This window comes from Stegostoma tigrinum, chromosome 1 (assembly GCF_030684315.1).
Source record: "Stegostoma tigrinum isolate sSteTig4 chromosome 1, sSteTig4.hap1, whole genome shotgun sequence".
In the NCBI taxonomy this organism is placed as follows: Eukaryota; Metazoa; Chordata; class Chondrichthyes; order Orectolobiformes; family Stegostomatidae; genus Stegostoma; species Stegostoma tigrinum.
In genome coordinates, this window is record NC_081354.1 from 88,635,992 (window position 1) to 88,657,778 (window position 21,787).

The 21,787-nt window shown below is 41.0% G+C and overlaps 1 protein-coding gene across 2 annotated transcripts in view; it reads right to left on the reverse strand.

Moving 5' to 3' along the window:
• sepsecs (Sep (O-phosphoserine) tRNA:Sec (selenocysteine) tRNA synthase) overlaps positions 1-21,787 on the reverse strand; it is an 80,461-nt gene that overhangs the window by 33,718 nt on the left and 24,956 nt on the right. For both annotated transcript variants that reach the window (XM_048542685.2, XM_048542693.2), the window contains 3 exons: positions 9,679-9,837; positions 7,907-8,060; positions 1,580-1,682 (listed from right to left, as the gene is read on the reverse strand). In XM_048542685.2, the coding sequence (XP_048398642.1) occupies positions 1,580-1,682; positions 7,907-8,060; positions 9,679-9,837 (416 nt within the window). The remainder of the gene's footprint in view (positions 1-1,579; positions 1,683-7,906; positions 8,061-9,678; positions 9,838-21,787) is intronic.

Consider the following 21,787-nt stretch of genomic DNA (forward strand, 5'->3'; position numbering starts at 1 on the left):
CTTCTTCGGATGAGATCCCCTATTAAATGATCATGATTTTGTTTCCTGCACAAGTTGTCCATGCGCTTTTGATCAGCATGCTTGCTAATGTCAGACACATTGTGGGCAAATTCTTGGCTGAGGATTAAGATTGCATTCCCTTACTGGCAATTGCTTCAGTCTTGTGGCACTGGCATACATTTTAACACAACTCACAGAAAAACATGTTTACTTACTGTGCCACCAAGTTCCCCCAAGTGCTTTATATTTCGTTGTAATACTACAAAGGAAACCACCAGACAACTAAAATAACGTTTTTAAAAAACCTGGGTGTGGATCTAACTACTTAGGGAGTCCTGGCTAGTCAGGGATGCAATCCTATTCATGACACATTAAAAAAGGCCCTGTCCGTAGCCTCAGGTGGATGCAAAAAATCCCAGAAAACTATTTTGAAGAAGACGAAGGGAGCTATCTCTGTATGCAGATCAACAGTTACTACTCACTCAATGTCACAGGAACAGATTATGTGGTCATCATTACAATGCTGTAAAATTGGCTGCCGTGTTTCCCATGAGACTACATTTTAAGAATACTTCACTATCTCAAAATTACTTTGGGACATCAGTGGTTGGAGAGAAGTTCAGAGTTTTTGCTGGTTATTCTTGATGACACAAGTGAGATGTACAGCTTACTGTGGGTTATATGCTCAAGTCTAACATTTTGACTGTTTAATAATTTTATGAGGCCATTTTTCAGGACAAAGGGTCCATGGTGGTCCTGCTGAAGTAAGAAATACAGATTGTGGAAATCATTTGCCTGCTACACATGTAACAATTACTAAGTTCATAACAATTATTAAGTTCATCTAAACTACTTGCTGACATGGTGAATCCTCCAGCTGAGCTTCAAAGTGCCTGGCTGTTTGCAAACTAGGTCAACACCCTCACCCTCAGAGTGACAACAGTCATTCTAATGCAATTGAAACAATTACACAACACATCTGGAAGGAATGTAAGATAATAAAATGTGACGTTGGATGAACAGAGCAGGCCCAGCAGCATCTCAGGAGCACAAGAAGGAATGTAATACTTCTTTTAGGAAGAAGATTCTTCAATGTAAAATTAGAAATAAACAGCAAGTATTTTCTACTTGTCAATCCTAGCAACAAAGTAGTCACAACTGTAAAGTAGGGAAATGCACATTATAATTCTTTCAGAGATAGGAGGAACTGCCAATGCTGGAGAATCTGAGATAACAAGGTGTAGAGCTGGATGAACACAGCAGGCCACGCAGCATCAGAGGAGCAGGAAGGCTGACGTTTTGGGCCGAGACCCTTCTTTTCTTTACTTTTCTGAAGGAGGGTCTAGGCTAAAAATGTCAGCTTTCCTGTTCCTCTGATGCTGCTTGGCCTGCTGTGTTCATTCAGCTCTACATCTTGTTATGTCACATTATAATTGTGTTGGTTTTCACAACGGCATCAATAAACAGCAAAAAACAGTCCAAAATATTTTAAATATATAGGCCAAGTTAATAACATTGTACTTCCAATAAACAGCTTCTCATTTCTTAATAGTTTTCTAACAATGCAATTTCTTCATACCTGTTGAATAAGGTGCATACACTTGGACAACTGAACTCCATAAGCATTATTGACTATGTGAGGGATATCATATTTTGCACAAATCTGAGCCAGTTCTTCCAGTCTGCAAAAAAAACAAGCACACCACTGGATTGAAGCCAGCAAAAATCAACACAATACTAGTTCCACGAGAATACTCAACACAAACAAGTCAATCAAGTCTCTTTCCCTATTTAACTCTATCAGCATAACTCTCACATACTTCTCCAGCTTCCTTTAAACTATCCTTTTTGCCTTACCAACTTCTCGTGTTTGCGAGTTTTACATTCTCATCACATTCTGGATAAATAAGTTTCTTCTGATTTCCCCGAGTTATTTCTTGGTGAATATCCTACATTGTTGAGTTCTTGCTCTGTAGACCTGGATTACCATGAAGTAGTCACATGGTGCAAATGTTAATGGCTTCCTTCAGTGGTATCCTGGTAAACAGATAACAATTTTGAAAGAACACGCAGACACGCGATCACTCTCAATTTTTATCGTCTACCTGAGAGTGAAGAAATCCTCACACTTTTCGTGCCTCACAAACCTTATTGAGTTCTTTGAGAAGGTGACCAAACAGGTAGATGAGAGTAAACCAGTTGATGTGGTGTATATGGATTTCAGCAAGGCGTTCGATAAAGTTCCCCACAGTAGGCTATTGTACAAAAAGCAGAGGAATGGGATTGTGGGTAATATAGCAGTTTGGATCAGAAATTGGCTTGCTGAAAGAAGACAGAGGGTGGTAGTTGATGGGAAATGTTCATCCTGGAGACCAGTTACTAGTGGTGTACCGCAAGGGTCAGTGTTGAGTCCACTGCTGTTTGTCATTTTTATAAATGACCTGGATGAGGGCGTAGAAGGATGGGTTAGTAAATTTGCAGACAACACTAAGGTCGGTGGAGTTGTGGACAATGACGAAGGATGTTGTAGGTTACAGAGAGACATAGATAAGCTGCAGAGCTGGGCTGAGAGGTGGCAAATGGAGTTTAATGCAGACAAGTGTGAGGCAGACATTAAGATTGATAAGTCCCCAGGGCCAGACCAGATTTATCCTAGGTTGCTCCAGGAAGCGAGAAAGGAGGTTGCTAAGCCGCTGGTGAAGATCTTTGCTTCCTCACTCTCCACGGGAGTCATACCGGAAGATTGGAGGGAGGCAAATGTTGTTCTTCTTTTCAAGAAAGGGAATAGGGAAATCCCTGGAACTTACAGACCAGTCAGTCTTACGTCTGGTCAGCAAGATTTTGGAAAGAATTCTAAGGGATAGGATTTATGACTATTTGGAAAAGCGTAGAACTGGGCTGAGAAATGGCAGATGGAGTTCAACCTGGATAAATGCAAAGTGATGCATTTTGGAAATTCAAACTTAAATGCTGAAGATAAGATTAAAGGCAGGATTCTCCGCAGTGTGGAGGAACAGCGGGATCTTGGCATTCAAGTGCATAGCTCCCTTAAAGTTGCCACCCTGGTGGATAAGGTTGTTAAGAAAGCATATGGTGCTTTGGCTTTCATTAACAGGGGGATCGAGTTTAAGAGCCGTGAGGTTTTGCTGCAGCTCTACAAAACCCTGGTGAGACCACACTTGGAATATTGTGTCCAGTTCTGGTCGCCCTATTATAGGAAAGATGTGGAGGCTTTGGAGAGGGTGCAAAGGAGGTTTACCAGGATGCTGCCTGGACTGGAGGGCTTGTCTTACAAGGAGAGGTTGACTGAGCTCGGACTTTTCTCTCTGGAGAGAAGGAGGAAGAGAGGTGACCTGATCGAGGTGTACAAGGTAATGAGATGCATGGATAGAGTCGATAGCCAGAGACTTTTCCCCAGAGCAGGACTGACTGCCACGAGGGGTCATAGTTTTAAGGTGTTAGGAGGAAGGTATGGAGGAGACATCAGAGGGAGGTTCTTCACCGAGAGTTGTGAGCACATGGAATAGTTTACCAGTGGTAGTCGTGGAAGCAGAGTCATTAGTGACATTTAAGCGACTGCTGGACATGCACATGGGCAGCAGTGAATTGAGGGGAATGTAGGTTAGGTTATTTTATTTTTGGATTAGGATTATTCCACGGCACAACACTGTGGGCTGAAGGGCCTGTACTGTGCTGTACTTTTCTATGTTCTATGTGATGCACTTTGGTAGGAGTAACCGGAATGCAAAGTACAGGGCTAATGGTAAGATTCTTAGTAGTGTGGATGAGCAGAGAGATCTCGGTGTCCATGTACACAGATCCTTGAAAGTTGCCACCCGGGTTGACAGGGCTGTTAAGAAGGCAGACAGTGTTTTAGCTTTTATTAATAGAGGGATCGAGTTCCAGAACCAAGAGGTTATGGTGAAGCTGTACAAAACTCTGGTGCAGCCACACTTGGAGTATTGCGTACAGTTCTGGTCACCGCATTATAAGAAGGATGTGGAAGCTTTGGGAAGGGTGCAGAGATTTACTAGGAACTTGCCTAGTATGGAGGGAAGGTCTTACGAGGAAAGGCTGAGGGACTTGAGGCTGTTTTCATTAGAGAGAAGAAGGTTGAGAGGTGACTTAATAGAAACATACAAAATAATCAGAGGGATAGATAGGGTGGATAGGGAGAGCCTTTTTCCTAGGATGGTGATGGCGAGCATGAGGGAGCACAGCTTTAAATTGAGGGGTGAAAGATATAGGACTGATGTCAGAGGTAGTTTCTTTACTCAGAGAGTAGTAAGGGTATGGAACGCTTTGCCTGCAACGGCAGTAGATTCGCTAACTTTAAGTACATTTAAGTCATCAATGGACAAGCATATGGACGTACATGGAATAGTGTAGGTTAGATGGGCTTGAGATCGGTATGGCAGGTCAACACAACATCGAGGGCCGAAAGGCCTGTACTATGTTGTAATGTTCTATGTTCTATAATACACAGAAGATACGTTTAAAACCGCAACAGTTCACTCAACATTTGGCTACTGTATGTGTGCAAAGCCAGTTGTAGATAAATTAAGGTATAAAAGGACACCACTTCTGCGTGTTTTGGGAAGCCCCTACATGTATGAATACAGTGAAGCTTAAGGATGAATGATGTACTATATGTCAGCACCTATTCAACGTGATTAAGAGAGCGTCCATGCGGTAATGTGTGGTGCAGGTTTCACAGATGTAAAGCAGAGTATATCACAGATTTTTGTTGATGTAGTCATATTTGTCAAGTGGAGACTTCTGCTGTTGACTGCACACTGTTCAGCACCTTTCATGACTCCACAGGTACTGATGTAGTCCTTGACCAAAATATGCAGGAAGGGGTGGACAACACCCAGGCCTAGGCTAACTAAAGGCAAGTAGCATTGTGCCATAGAAGTACCAGGCAATGTTCATCTCCAACAAGACAGAATCAAACCATCACCCCTTCATATTAAATGGCAATAGTATCACTGAACAACATCGTGGGAGTTACAACTGAGCAGAACAGAGCTGAATTGGCCATATAAGTACAGTGGCTACAAAAGCAGATCAAAGGCCGGGAGGAACCCTGCACAGCTTAATTTATCTCCTGATTCCCCAAAGCCTGTTCGCCATCTAAAAGGCACAAGTCAGGACTGTGATGGAATATTCCCCACTTGCCTGGAATGACTGTAAACGCAACAACACTCAGGAAGCTTGATGCCATCCAGAATGAAGCAGCCCACTTGCTCAGCACTGTGTGCCATCAACAAGATGCAGCACAGCAACTTACCAAGGCTCCTTAGACAGCACCTCATTAACCAAGCCTCAAAGACTGTGCAGTGGTCAATCTTAGCAATACTGATATAGGCAGATGCATCTGCAGCAGGCAGATTTAGAGGTTGGAGTTAAGTATATTTTTTCCTCTTGCTGGTTCCTTCACTGCCTGTTACAGAACCACACTAGCAGCTAATCCCTTAAGATTCAACCAGCTCAGTCAAAAACACTACTGCAGATCCTGTCTTGGTGGTCAATATTGAAGTTCTGCAACTAGTATACATTCTGTGGTATACTAGTGGTTAATCCCAGTGGTATTCAACATTGAGGAGAAATGATTTAATAGCCACGATGCTATATGTTAAACCGATGAAGGTTTCCTCGCCCACATTTGACTTAGTGTTGTACAAATTAATGGGTTCACAGTCAGTGTTGAGGGCTCATACTGCAACTCACTCCTGACTGTACACCACAGTGCTGCCGCTTCTGCTAGGTCTGTACTGTTGGTGAAAACCTCCAGCAGTTGGTCCGGACAGAATCTGAGTGCTCAGTCAGGGACACCGTCTGGGCCTTTGCTTTCCTTGGGACATAAGCATAGATGGTGATGGTGGTATCTGGGACATTGTCTGTAAGTTGTGATTCCAAGAGTTGTGATTATGTCAGGCTGTTGCTCGATGAGTCTGTGAAACAACTCTCCCAGTTTTGGTACCAGCCTCGGATGGTGGTAAGGAGGACTTTGCAAAGATGCCATGGCTGAGCCTGCCATTTTTGTTTCTGGTGTCCAGGTCAATGCTAGACAGCCTGTACATTTTACTCCTTTTTTTAGACTTTATAGTAGTTTGATGCAACTGAGTGGCTTGCTGGGACATTTCAGAAGACAGGTAAGAGTCAACCACATTGCTTAGGTCTGGAGATCACATGTAGACCAGATCAGGTAAAGACAGCAGTTTTCCTTCCCCAAAACCATCAGACTGGCTCTGGATAGTGCAATTTATATCATACAACACTGATTTCACACACTATTAGGTAAATAATTCCAGATATTTTAAAATGTGAATGCCACCATCTTCTGATGAAGGGTCTAGGCCCAAAACGTCAGCTTTTGTGCTCCTGAGATGCTGCTTGGCCTGCTGTGTTCATCCAGCCCCACATTTTGTTATCTTGGATTCTCCAGTATCTGCAGTTCCCATTATCACTGCCACCATCTTCTGGGGTAGGATTTGAACCCAGGTCCCAAGAATGATATCTATGCCTATGAATTAACAGTCCAGTGACACCATCACTAAGCCATTTCCACTCTTTCAGCATGTTGGGTTGAAAAGCTTCCCATTCAGATGAAACGCATCATGACTTCTTGTGGACATTGTTGATAAATGAGCCTGATGGTCAACCTGAGCTTTTTTTTCCCTTCATTCACAGGATGTGGGCATCGCTAGCTAGGCAGCATTTATTATCCATCCCTCATTGCCCAGAGGGCAGTTAAGAGTCAATCACATTGCTGTGGGTCTGGAGTCACATGTAGGCCAGACCAGGTAAGGATGGCAGTTTCCTTCCCTAAAGGACATTAGTGAACCAGAAGCGTTTTTCCAATGATCAACAATGGGTTCATGGCCATCATTAGATTCTTAAATCCAGATATTTATTGAATTCTAATACCACCATCAGCTGCGGCAGCATTCGAACCCATGGCCCCAGAACATTATCTGGATCTCTGGATTAACAGTCCAGCAGTAATACCACTAGGCCATCACCTTCCCTGCAGATCCTGTCTTGGTGGTGAACACTGAAGTTCTGCAACTGATATACATTCAGTGCCCTTACCGCCATCAGTGGTTAATCCCAGTGGTATTCAACATTGAGGAGAAATGATTTATTAGCCAAGATGCTATATGTTAAACAGATGGAGGTTGATGGTAAAGAGAGTTAGTGTACTCCCATAACCTTGTTCGCCATCCGTTTGGTTCCAAAAAGGCTCAGTCTCCATTCTATCACAAGGGACACTTGCTGCCATACTACTGTGAAGGAGTTGCAGGATAGTAAAAAATGTTGGTAGATATCCAAGTCTCTGGTGGACTTTCCAATCAGCTTGGTAATTTATGGAATTGAAAGCCTTACACAGACTCATAAAGGCCGTATTCACAACCTTCAACTGCAAGGCCTATATATGAAGGCAGAATCAGTATCTAATATTTCTCCCAAGTATAAAATAGCCTACTACTGTGCATAAGAGATAGTGGGAACTGCAGATGCTGGAGAATCCAAGATAACAAAGTGTACAGCTTAAGGTGCTGCTTGGCCTGCTGCGTTCATCCAGCTCTACACTTTGTTATCTCTCACTACTGTGCATGGTCTTGAAGCAAGTTTGCGGACTGATCACTAGTAGGGGCTGAAACACATGAAACCTCCCCAATGTAAGGAGAAATGAGAAAATAAAGACAGATAAAGCAATGTAAATCAATATGTTTTATGAGTCTGTGTATGCAGTTTGCATATAATAGTTTTTTTAAAAAATACAAACACCACCAAGTAATAAACAAGTCAGCTGGTTTCATCTAGCAGCATGGGGTAAATTGATTTTGTTTTTGTTTTTGTAACTAACAAATCAGAAACAAGCAGAGAAGACATTTACCTGTCAGGAGCCCTTGGGGCAAAACAGGAGGTGGTGGAATGAACACAAAGGATATTTTTTGCTCCAAGCTGCTGGATCTTGCTCTCAACAGTCCGCAGATCTGTGCGCAATTCATCGCCCTCAAGCAGATTCTCAATCACCACAGGTTCAAAACCTGATCCAAAAATAAATGCAAATGCAGAAATGAATCAGTTCAAATATAAAAGAACATTTTACATCCCAAGTTGAAGCAAGATCTCACAAAAATTCAGTAGCTCAGTTAACGACATAATGTAAATGAGCAAACATCTATGAGCTAACTTAAGAAACAAAAATCATTTTATCACAATATCACAAAATAAAAGACATTCAAATTGCGTTATAAGCTGAAATAGCAGCCTAGGGGAAGGGATCAATCATACCCCTGCATTTTAATGCTGTGTCACAGAATAGGTTTATTATTTTACTAGGGATTGCGGAATGAAGCACAGACTTCAGCCCAGATTTTTTGAAACTGTCTCAGTTTTCTAGATAAGAATTGAAGCATTGAGAATTACTGTCTGACATTTGTGGTCAATTCTCTAATCTACCATCCAGATTCCAGGCTCCATTCTGTAATTTATCCAATAAAGGTAATTTCTGGGTGCTTCCCCCAATCTCTTAGTATAACACCCAATGATGCATCCATCTATAAGTCGTTATACAAACCAGAAAGTCTGAGTTTAATTTCTGATCTGTGCAGACTTAGGTACTGTCCGCCCCAGAGAACTATGGAGAGTAAGTCATTGAGTATATTAAGACATAAATCAGTAGATTTCTAGATATTAAAGATGCCAAGGGATGAAGGACTAGTGCAGGAAAATGTTGTTGAGGTACATTGAGCATCGTCTAGTTGAATGACACCTAGTGCCATGGCTCAAGCGGCTGTTTGGCCTACTCCTGATCCTATTGCTTTACTTTCCACGAATAAGGAAAGGAACAATAAAATATACAAAACAGCAAAATAAAGCATAAAATTTAAGCAGAAGTTACGATCTATAATGGTTGAAATGAATGTTAAATACCAAAGTCTGCCTAGTGCCAAATTGAAGGTGAGCTGCTTTCCCTGTCACTCAGCCTCAGCTTCAGCCTCAAGAACAGAGATTTAATCAGTGATTAGGAACTGGAGTCTGTGAAGGGATCCAAAGAACATAGCCTTGACATTCCCTAATATTTAGTTGGAGGAAATTTCTGTCTAGTCAGTACCGAAGGTAGACAAACATTACGATAAATGGGGGAGAGTGCCGGGGTCGGGAAATGTGAAGGTGAGGTCCAGTTGGATGTTAGCAGTGCACATATGGAATACAATGCTGTGTTTTCGTATGAATTTTCCACAATGAAGTGTGGCATTCCTGAATTCATTTGCATTGCAAGGAAGGAGACTCAGGGTGCCTGTATAAATGTGGTGAGTATACCAAAGGATGGATATGCAGAGACTCTGCTGACTACTTTAATGCATTGCTACTGAAAGATTAGCATCATCAAGATGACATCCTCCAGACATTCTCCTAAAAACAGGAATGCTTTCCCAGGTGAGGAGAGAACAAGAAGAAATATCAGACAGCATATTAAATATGAGGTTTCCCACAATGGGAAGGTATGCAATCCCAACAAAGGTACTGAGCTGAAGCAAAATAGCATGAGAACATAAACAATAATACAGCTAGAGAACAAATAGTCAAAACAGGAAAACAGCGACTGTAGGAAAGTGTATATTCTGTTACTATTTGATACCATAAATTATAATCTTGTACCAGCAGTGATCATGGACTTGAAGCATGATTTTTGATCAATTCTTGGCCATATGATAAACTTTGCTTTGGGCCTCCTGTGGCGCAGTGCGAGGAAGCAGAGAGTCAGGCTCATTCCTGTTGCCATTGGAACAACAAAGCAGCTAGAAACAGTTCGAACACCTAGCAATGAAAGAGGAATACTGTCAACATCTTCTACAGCATACATTATCAAACAGTATCCACATATTGAAGGCCATGAAGAATGAGATTTTTTAATCAAATGAATTTGCACTGTTATTTCCTCTCAAAATGTTACATTTATCCCTGTACAGAAGGATATATAAAAGACTATACAATTTAAAAAAGGAAGACTAGAAACTGCAAAACCACCAGAGGTAAATAGCGAGAATCTGTAAAATCAAGTTATAGATTATAATTCTGATCAATTAATATTTAAGTCAATGTATGATAACTGAAAAAAGGAAAGGGCTAGGTAAAGCAAACAGGTACCAATTCAGTTTGCTAACAAAAATTTCTATTTGTATCTAACAGCAAATCAATAACGGAATCACTAGGCTTCTTGATTAACCAATTTGCTATTTTTATTTGCTTATCTACCGCTTGCACTTTCACCACTCCCCAACCTGCAGTTCTTAAGTTCCTGAAGGGATAAAGACACAGAAGTAGAGTTATATGGTGGGAATTGTGGCGGGGGTGGTGGGGGAATGGTGGTAGTTAACAAGCAGAGCCTGCTGAGACCATCTGCAGCTTGTGAATCAGAAGTGATAACAGAACGTAGGGAGAAAGTGAGGTGTGAAACGAAGAATCAGATGCGAAAACAACATCTTCAATGGTTGTGACCCAAATACAGCCGCAGCCTGTCTCCTTATAGCCTAAGGATGTGCAGCGTGTCTGCCCCTGCTGCTCAGTTTTCGCTACTTCTCGTATTATTATAATCGCAAATATGGACTATTGATATTCAACTTTTCATTGGCTGCTTTTTAATATCAGAGACCTTCATGGACTAAGGAGGTTTATAAGAAGGACAAAAACTGCAGTAAAATGGCTGTTGTGATGACTTGACCAGAGTTAAGCCAAGGTTGTGAAACCTAGTGTAGGGTGATGCACAAAACCTGGGTGCACTGAAATCACCACTTCACCACTTCATCCAAAGACAAAAACTAGACAACTAAGTCAACAACAAGAAATTCACATCCCATTCAGCTTGGAGTATTTAGCTCGGAGAAACAATGAGCAAAGTCAAAAACATACAAATGAACCTAAATCAACAACTGCTTGGAGCAGCAAAGAAGAAAAATAAATATGAACTGAAAAGCCAGCTCCCTATCTCAGTTTTCCGTGCTGGTGAAAACGCAACTTTTTCAACAGCCATTCAGCTTGCACTCAAATTGCTGTAGAATATGAGTCAACAAATCATCAACTGGTCTCAGTTTTAAAATCTAACACCTCAGTCACAGAATCCCTACAGTGCAGAAAGAGGCCATTTGTATCCAGTCTACAATGACTCTCTAAAGAGCATCCACCCACACTCACATTCCCCAAAACTTTGAACTATCCCCGTAACCCTGTATTAACCACAGCTAATCCAGCGAGGCTGCACATCCCTGGTCATCATGGGGCAATTTAGCACGGCCAAGCTGGGTCCCCGGCACTAAGAGGCAGTAGTGCTAACTACTATGCCACCATATCGCCTTTATCAAAGGCCCAAAGACCTTTCTTTCAAAATAAACTATGTAGCCTAATCACCCTGTTCATACCAAACATTTCCTTCCTTTTAAACTTCTTACTTGTGTTTGTGCGTATTTTTGATCGCACATCTATAATTTTTTGGGAGGATTTGGGAGGGCAATAAAATGCCTCTTTCTTACACTCATGAAAGCCTTGTAATGTGGAGCCTTCATTTAATTAATTATATTATAATTGAAGGCGATAACCACATGCTAATAAAATAAATTGTTGTGATTGACCACAAGGGAGTTAAAATGAAAAGAGCTGGTTCACTCTCTTTGCCTAGTTATAACACTCATAATGCATCATTCTGTCCTGCAAGAAAGAAGGAAGTATAGCAGTAAGTGTAGGGAAAGTTGTTTGGACCGTGAGACGCCCACTAAAATAATAAAGTCAGCTAACAGGACATTATGTTTTATTATGCAAAGAACTGAACATAGAAGTAAGGATATTATGCTTCAGCTATATAGGGCATTGGTGAGGCCACATCTTAGAAACTGTAGGCAATTTTAGTCTCCTTAATTAAGGAAGGGTGTAAATGCTCTGGAGGTTGTTCTGAGGAGGTTTCCTAGACTATATCTAGAGTGAGCAAGTAGTCTTATGAGGAATGATTCAAAAGATGATCTTGTTTTACAACGTTAGGAAAAATGAGAGGTGATTTGATTGAGGAATATAATGCGAAAATGGGTCATAATCCTGAATTAAACATAGATATATTGAACTTCTAAATACATGTGATTTTAAAAGAAGACATATAAGCAAATGACAAGTGAGGATGTAAACTGTCACTTACTGCTATTAATGTTCACTTTACCCTTTTGTTCAGGAGCACCTTTACCATCTTCAAACAATCACTTAACTTCCAATGTCACATTCCCAAATCATCCAATTTAACAGCCACAACATATCACAGCCCATTTGTCACAGACAAAGTCTGATTCATACATCTTTAATTTCACTTTTATGTTTGAGATCACATCTCATTTCCAATCTGTGTGTAAGTGTCCTGTATTTTATTATCTTTTTCTTGAGCTAATAAACTCATTCATAGCTAAAAAAGGTCTGGACAAATTGGCTCTTCTTAATATGTTAATATTATCAGGCTGGGAAAAAGAGCCCATGAGGGAAGAATTTTTTTAAAAACATTTACCTTGTTTAGACCAATCTAAGGTACGATTGAATAATGAAGGAACTGCGGGCTCTCCCCAGGGACCAGCCATAATCATAAGACCCTGAGTGGCCTTAACAATGTAGATATGGAAATTACCTCTTCTTTCACATGTACACAATAATAACGAACGCTGTTTTAAAATGAGCGGTCAACATTTTAGGACAGAGGTAAAGAGATTTCTTATCTCTCTGAGGAGTGTGCAACTTTGGAGCTCCCTAGGCCAGAAGGTGGTGGAGATGGGATTATAGAATAATTTTAAGGGAGACGTAGATAGATTTGTGCTTTGTAGTGGAATCAAAAGCTATCAGGGACAGATAAGAACATGGAATTCAGGATGGAAACAGATCAGCCATGATTTTATTGAATGGCAGAGCAGAGTTCAGGGTCTGAATGACCCATTTCTGCTCCTCACTTATATGTTTATAAGCTGCGAGAGAAGGACTTCCAGCACGCTCTTTCCTCTGTTGAAAAATCAATCCTTTTAAGGGAAGCTGGCCAGCTTTCTATAGGACAGGCAACCTTTAAATGGTGCTCATCACATAAATATGGGACGCTGCTGAGGCATGTAACTATTTAGCCTCATGATTTTTTTTTAGTGCAACCATTTTAACATTTGAAATTTGGCTGAAGTGAAATATTTTGGGAAGGAAAATGTGATAGAATAATAACTGTTAAAGGATCTGTAGCAACACAGAAGCTTAGGAGTTCAAACAAACAAATTTTCAAAACTGAACAAGTAAATTGGTAAAGATCTGAAGAGAAGTATATATGATTATTAGTGAATAGTAGCAGAGAGCATAAGAACAAAGAGATAATGCAAAATTTATACGAATGATTGGTTAGGCCATCATTAGCACACTGTGTGCACTTTAATTTAGGCAGAATACCAAAGCCAAAGGCAAGGATGAAAGCTTGTGTAGTGCAGAATTTGAGTCTCTTCATCAAAACAGAGATTGAGGTCTTCAGAATTTTGAAGTAAAAGGAAGTAGGGAAATATTATTATAACAGGTCAGTGAGTTGTGAGAGGATATAAAGGTGAGATCATAATCAAGACAAAAAAACTAAAGATTTTCAAGTTTTTACATTTGTTTTAACACAGGCAGAATTGTTAAGACAATAAAAATGAATATCCTGTCAGACTTTGGGTGGAAGTGGAATATATAATGGCCTTCAAATATGAGATGGATTAATATCTGAAAATGAAGAAATGAAAATGTTATGGGGAAAGGACAGGGGAAATAGGATTGTAAGAGCAGCTCTTTCAAAGTTTCAGTATTGGCATAGTGGATCAAGTGGCCTTGTTTGAGAATATAAAAGTCAACACAAGAGAGTTTTAAACAAAGTACCATCTCATCTTTGTCATTGTGCACAGGGCCTTGAAATATCTGATGCAACATGTAAGTGCAATAACTTAAAGGAGCAAACTTGCTCATAGCTTGGGTAGGAATTTGCAGTTTCCTGCACTGCTGTGTGTCCCTGCAGCTTTAGAGCAAACACTAATTCCAAACTTAGAATCAGAGAACGGCACAGAACAAAAGGAGGGCACCAGGCCTCACATGCTTGTGCAGAATAAAGTATCGTTGAGAATTAAAGAATAATCTTGAATGACTTTGCTTTAGATGATTAATTAGTTGTGCTGGATTCCATAAAGCAAATTTTTCGAGGCATATGGCAAGAATGGAAGTAACAGGTCAAATTGTTATTTCTTTTCCAAGTTTTTAATGTTCTTGCACTCTTTCAGATGCTAAGATAAATCACTGAGATGCAAGCCATATTTGGAACATCATCACTCTATTAGTCGTTGAGTGCTGTGTTCTTGCAATAATTTAATAAGATTTCAGGTCTTCCAAATTCCATCTTATTCAGTGAGATTCACAAACAACTGTGAAAAAAATACCATAATCTGTTTCTGTACATACACTTTTCTTTCATATACATATAAAAAACTGTTAACCATTTAAACACATTGAAAATGATCAGTAGAAAAGCTGTTAGCTTCAATAGATTACAATTTGTCTCAGATTTTCACAGCTGTAAAAGAAACTTACTGCACGTTTCAAAACTCGAATGATGGCTACTACTTGATTCCATATCCATCTCTCCCCATCCAGTTATGCACCACAAATTTGGCTGGAACAAGTACTATTTACAGGTTACACTTCAACGAGTCAACAAGTATCTTTAACCATGCCTCCCTATCCACAACTGCTACACTGAGAAGACCAGTAACTTAATGGGAACACCATCCACTTTCTAGGTCACCAACAGCCTGATTGACAGGTCACCTTCAGTAGACAAGTATCCTGGAATCCTTGATCCAACACCACAGTGGCAGGGACTTCACAAGGTCTGCAGCTGTTTAAACTGAAAGTCCAAGACCAACTCATCAGAGCATGTTCAGCAATGAATAGAGAGAGGCAATGAACAGAAATGGGTAACAAATTGAGGGCAGCATTGCTCAAATTCCTGGAGCAAGTAAAACAAAAGAATGGCAGAACACTGAAATATTTTACTTTTTTCTAACCAAATTAGATTGCGATTTATGAATGTGAAAAGCATGTTGACATGTGAAATGGTTTTCTTACAATGATGACTGGATAATTTTCACACAGCAATACTAATTTGCAAAACATCCTCAATGCATACTTCCTCTTCCGAGACTAGGTCTGAAATTGTTTCAGGTAACATTACGGAACCAGTCTCAAAGGAAACTACCAGTCAGTGATCATTAAGCTTTCCTACTTCATTACATGAAAATTGATGGAGACTGAATTTGAACAGAACAATCATGCTGATTTATTATTCCTTCCATTTTTTGAGTCATTTTACTGCTTGCTGTGTAAGTTCTCATACAACTACAATGAGTACAATTAACAGATGTAGTATAAGTACAGGCCCCTGCCAAGATCATAGGAGACGTGGATGTGATTAACACCACGCATTCAAATGTCTTCTACAAATAACCAAGGCAGAGCTCAGAAATTTACTAAAAATATGGAAAGCAGCAGCAGGAGGCAAATCCATATCCTAACACATCTTAGCAAAACACGTCAATGTGGGCCAGCAACCACAGGGATAATCAGTGAGCAAGACTTGGTGAGAGTCTGGATATTAGAAGCAGGAATTATGGATCAGCTCAAGTTTATGGGAAGTGAAAGATGAAGTCTACCCACAAGGGCTCTGAAATAGCAAAGTCTGAAAGTAACAACAGATGGAGGCCAATGTTTACCACTACAGGCTATGCAAAATTTCCCATATTGTGTGTTCACAATATCCAATATGCACAGATATCAGTAGAACACATTCCTAAAGAGCTTTGGATGTCACTAGTATTCAATCTTTCTTTTACTTTCACCCTCAAATTGTAAAGCAGAACGATTCAGACTTAATCTGCACTTGGAGAGGCAGGAATTGCTCATCAATAGTCAGCATGGTTTTGTCAAGGGGAGGTCATGTCTGAGCAACTTGATCAAATTTTTTGAAGAAGTGACCAGGTATGTAGATGAGGCAATGCATTTGAAGTCTTCTACTTGGACTTCAGCAAGGTTTTTTGGAGACTGGTAATGAAGGAAAGTGTCCGTGGGATCCAAGGAAATTTGGCAAATTGAAATCAGAATTGGCTGAGTGGCAGGAAGCAGAGGGTGAGGGGTGGTCTTGTAACTGGAAACCTGGGGTTCTTCAGGGATCCTCATCAGGCACCCTCACTGGTTGTGATGTATAGATAAACAATTTAGATCCAAATGCACGAGGGTCGATCAGTAAGTTTGTGAATGACGCAAAAATTGGTGAGGTGATAAATAGCAAGGAGGATATAGATGGGCTGATCAGTGACAAATAGAATTCAATCTGGATAGGTGTGAGGTGATGCACTTGGACAGGACAAACAAGGCAAGGGAATACATGATGAATGGTGGGACCCTGGGAAGCAATAAGGATCTGAAGGTCCTTGGTGAGCATGTACACTGGTCCCTGAATGTAGCAGGATGGGTGGAAAAAGTGGTTAAGCAGGCATTTGGAATAGTTGTCTTTATTAGCTGGGGAATACAGTTTGAGAGCAGAGAGATGAAACTGGAATTATATTTAAAAAGTTGCTAAGTTTACAGCTAGAGTATTATGTGCAGTTCTGGCATCTACATCATTAGGGGGATGTGATCACACTGAAGAAGGTGTAGAGGAGATTTACCAGGATGTTGGCTGGGCAGGAGAATTTTAATTAGAGGAGAGATTGGACAGACTGGGGTTATTCTCCTTGGGCTAAAGGAGATTGATGAAGAATATGATCGAACTGTAAAATATTATGAGGGACACAGATAGGGTACTCATGAAAGAGCTTCCCCTTTGGTGGAAGGATCAATGACCAAAGGGCATAGATTTAAGAGAAGGGACAGGCGATTTCCAAGGGACATGAGGAAAACAAAATTCATCCTGTGGAAGTTGGGAATCTGGAATTCACTGTAAGGATGGTAAATGCAAAAACTCTCATAACATTTAAGGGGTATTTAGATGTGCATTTACAATGCCAAGGCATAAAAGGCTATATGGGCCAAGTGGTGGAAAATGGGATTAGAATAGGTGAACGGTTGTTTTTGACAGGCGCAGACTCAATGGTCCAAAGTGTCTTTTGCTGTATTGTGGACCTCTATGAATCTATGAATCATCCAACATATTCTATTTTTTAACATAAATTTTATTTCTTAGCAGTGTGCTCTGTACTGTGTTTACAATAATATTATTGCACAATTGGACAATTAATCTGCATTCAGACTACCCACTAACACATGCAATACCCATTTCCTTTCATACTGTGGGGGCTGGAGAGAGGAAAACAAGTTTTTTCTATAAATACATTAAACTGAATCATTGAGACAGATTACTACCTGCAAAAGGTTCAAGCTTCTGCAAAAATCAGCAAGTCTTACCATCAAAAGGTGACTTGACAAGTCTAAACATTGAAAAATCACAGGTACACAAAGTTTAAGAACACCACAATATTTTAAATCTGTTAGTAGGATAATTAGCAACTGTGCATCATTTTATTTATTTACGCATTGCAGTAGCATATCTACAACTGCAAGGAGAGGGAGAAAAAAGATGTGCTTTGTCCTGGCTACCTTCATTAGTGTTAACTCTCCCAATTTTCATATTCTAAATTTCAAAATTGTCTCTCATCTCTGCTATAATTCATGGTACATTTACAGCATATTAAAATAACTGCATGATTTTAATCATTAAAACATAAACAGGTACAGTAGGAAATGCAAAATACTTGGAATTCAAAGTTCAAATTCTGAAACTGCAAGGGAGGCTTTTGTAGTTTTCATGATGGACATGTCATCTAAAGAATGGGAGGGGGAGTTGAAATAGTTCGCAACTGGGAGGTGCCACAATGATGCCACCTGAAGGTTGCAGGAACAGCAACTCATATTCCGCTTGGGAACCCTGCAGCCCAATGGTATCAATGTGGACTTCACAAGCTTCAAAATCTCCCCTTCCCCCAGTGCATCCCAAAACCAGCCCAGCCTGTCTCTGCCTCCCTAACCTGTTCTTCCTCTCACTCATCCCTTCCTCCCACCCCAAGCCGCACCTCCACTTCCTACCTACTAACCTCATCCCACCTCCTTGACCTGTCCATCTTCCCTGGGCTGACCTATCCCCTCCCTACCTCCCCACCTATACTCTCCTCTCCAACTATCTTCTTTTCTCTCCATCTTCGGTCCGCCTCCCATCCCCCTCTCTGATGAAGGGTCTAGGCCCGAAACGTCAGGTTTTGTGCTCCTGAGATGCTGCTTGGCCTGCTGTGTTCATCCAGCTTCACACTTTATTATCAGGGAGGCTTTGTAATTTGGCGAGTAATCTGGAAGGAATGGGTTTACAGACACCCTTATAAATTTGAGCCATCCTTTAGCCCCTAAGTGGAAAATTCAAATCTAGGCCTTCAGTGTCTTTGATAATCTTTGATTATTTCAGCAGGGCCTGATATTTTTTGATCGTTGAATTTTGTGATCTTCCATTTTAATTTGCTGTTCAGCATACTCCAACTAAAGCCTAATTATTGCCAGGAAATGGCATGAATTGTTCCTACTAAATGAGTGTTTTGCATCAGTGTTAACTGTGAAGATTGGTATGAAAGATAGAGAATGTGGGGAAATAAATAGCGTTATCTTGATACATGTCCATATTACAGAGGAAATAATGCTGGACATCTTAAAACATATAAAGCTGGATAAATCCCCGGGACCTGATAAAGTGTACCCTCGAACCCTGCAGAAAGCTAGAGAAGTGATTGCTGGGCCCCTTGCTGAGATATTTGTACCTTCAATAGCTGCAGTGAGGTGTTGGCAGACCGGAGGTTGGTTAACACGGTGTCACTATTTCAGAAAGGTGTTAAGAAAGCCAGGAAACTATAGACTGGTGAGCCTGACATCAGTGGTGGGCAAGTTATTGGAGGGAATCCTGAGGGACAGGATTTACATGTATTTGGAAAGGCAAGGACTGAATAGAGATAGTCAACATGGCTTCGTGCATGGGAATGATATCTCACTAACTTGATTTGAGTTTTTTGAAGAAGTAACAAAGAGGATTTTTGAGGGCAGAGCAGTAGACGTGATCTATATGAACTTCAGGAAGGCGTTCCTCATGATAGACTGGCTAGCAAGGTTAGATCACATGGAATAAAAGGAGAAATAGCCATTCGGATACAGAACTGGCTCAAAGGTAGAAGATAGTGAATGGAGGATTGCCTTTCAGACTGGAGACCTGTGACCAGCAGTGTGCCACAAGGTTCAGTGCTGGATTCGCTGCTTTCTGCCATTTAGATTAGATTCCCTAGTGTGGAAACAGGCCGTTCGGCCCAACAAGTCCACACCACCCCTTGAAGCATCCCACCCAGACATATCCCCCTATAACCCACCCAGCCCAGAACACCAAGGGCAATTTTAGCATGACCAATCCACCGAGCCTGCACATCTTTGGACTGTGGGAGGAAACCGGAGCACCCGGAGAAAACCCACGCAGACACGGGGAGAATGTGCAAAAATGATTTGGATATGAGCATAGGAGGTATGGTTAGTAAGTTTGCAGATGCCACCAAAATTGGAGGTGTAGCGGAGAGCGAAGTTTACCTCAGTTTCCTTTTTAATTCATTTACGGGATGAGGGTGTCACTGGCCAGGCAGCATTTATTGTCCATCTCTAATTGCCCAGAGGACAGTTGAGAATCAACCACATTGCTGTGGGTCTGGAGTCACATGAAGGCCAGACCAGGTAAGGATGGCAGCTTCCCTCCCTAAAGGACATTAGTGAACTAGATGGGTTTTTCCTGACAATCAACAATGGATTCATGGTCATCGTTAGACTGTTAATTACAGATATTTATTGAATTCAAATTTCACCAGCAGCCGTGGTGGGATTTGAACCCAGGTCCCCAGAACATTATCTTGGTCTCTGGATTAACAGTCCAGCGATACTACCTCTAAGATATTGTCTCCCAATGGGATCTTGATCAGATGAGCCATTGGGCTGAGGAGTGGCAGATAGAGTTGAAAGTGGAGTCCCAAGTAGACAGGATAATGAAGAAGGCATTTGGTATGCTTGCCTTCATTGGTCAGTAAATTAAGTATTGAGTTGTAAGATCATGGTTGCAGCTGTACAGGACATTGGTTAGGCCACCACTGGAATGTGTGCAATTCTGGTCTCCTTGCTATTAGAAGGATATTGTGAAACTTGAAAGGGTTCAGAAAAGATTTACGAGGATGTTGCCATGTTTGGAGGGTTGAGCTATAGGGAAACGCTACGTAGGCTGGGGCTGTTTTCCCTGGGGCAGCAGAGGTTGAGCGGTGATCTCATAGAGGTTTATAAAGTCATGAGAGGGGCAAGGATAGGATGAATAGCCAATGTTTCTTCCCCGAACTGGGGGAGTCCAAAATTAGACAGCTTAGGTTTAAGGTGAGAGAGAAAAGATTCAAATGGGTCCTAAGGGGCAACTTGTTCATCAAAATGGTGTTACGTGTATGGAATGACCTGCAGAGGTGGAGGCTGGCACAATTACAACATTTAAAAGGCATCTGGATGGGGATATGAATAAGAAACGTTTAGAGGGAGATGGACCAAATGCTGTCAGATGGGACTAGATTTATTTGGCCTATCTGGTCTGCATAGAAGATATGGATCGAAGGGTCTGATTCCATGTTGTATAGCCCTATGTCTCGATGACTAATTGGACTTTTACCACTTACTAAATATCACAATAAATACCAGAAATAGAAGGTAATCTAAAATGTAAACTACGTTTCTTTTTAAACTAACGGTTTTAGTTTGTGATTACACTCTGAGCTGCTGTCAGCTCAGATTCTTCAGTTCTCCTGAGCCATCCAAAAACCTAGCTCAACATTGCAGCCAAATAATTTCCCTGCAGTCTGAGTGACAAGCCATATTGGGAAATCTGGCGGCCAGCTACAGTCTTATGTAGGGAAAGCGTGAGGCAGAATATTCAGCAAGTCACCAGCCAACTTCTCATCTTGACACAACACCTCAGGTTTTCTGGCCAATGCTTCCCTAGCTTAATCTATCTATTGAAACAAAATGAAAAGGAACCAAATCCAATTCCTAAAAGCCAGATAAACCAGAGGTGGGTGTCCATTTAAAATTTAAGAACACAAATTATCAACTGATATAGATACGAGTGTCAAAACTACAGGCCAAATTTGGGTGATATCTTGCTTTTTTAAAAAATATAAGTACGGAGGTAGGCCAAAATGCAGGGGACATTTCTAATCAAGGGTGGTTCAAGTTGCTTGTGTGATTACCTTTATCGCAAATTATTGTATGTGCATGATAACAAAGTGTGGGGCTGGATGAACACAGCAGGCCAAGCAGCATCATAGCAGCATAAAAGCTGATGTTCAAGCCTAGACCCTTTCTGATGAAGGGTCTGGGCCCGAAACGTCAGCTTTTATGCTCCTGAGATGCTGCTGGCCTGCTGTGTTCATCCAGCTCCACACTTTGTTATCTTGGATTCTCCAGCATCTGCAGTTCCCATTATCTCTGATTGTATGTGCATGCAGAGGTTACACCTCCAAGTCTTAAGGGCAGGAAATTCTGACCTCCCTCTCCACTCATAGAACATAGAACAGTACAGGACCTTCGGCCCACGATGTTGAGCCAACCTATTATCCTACTAACATCAATCTACCCTGTATACCCTACATTTTAC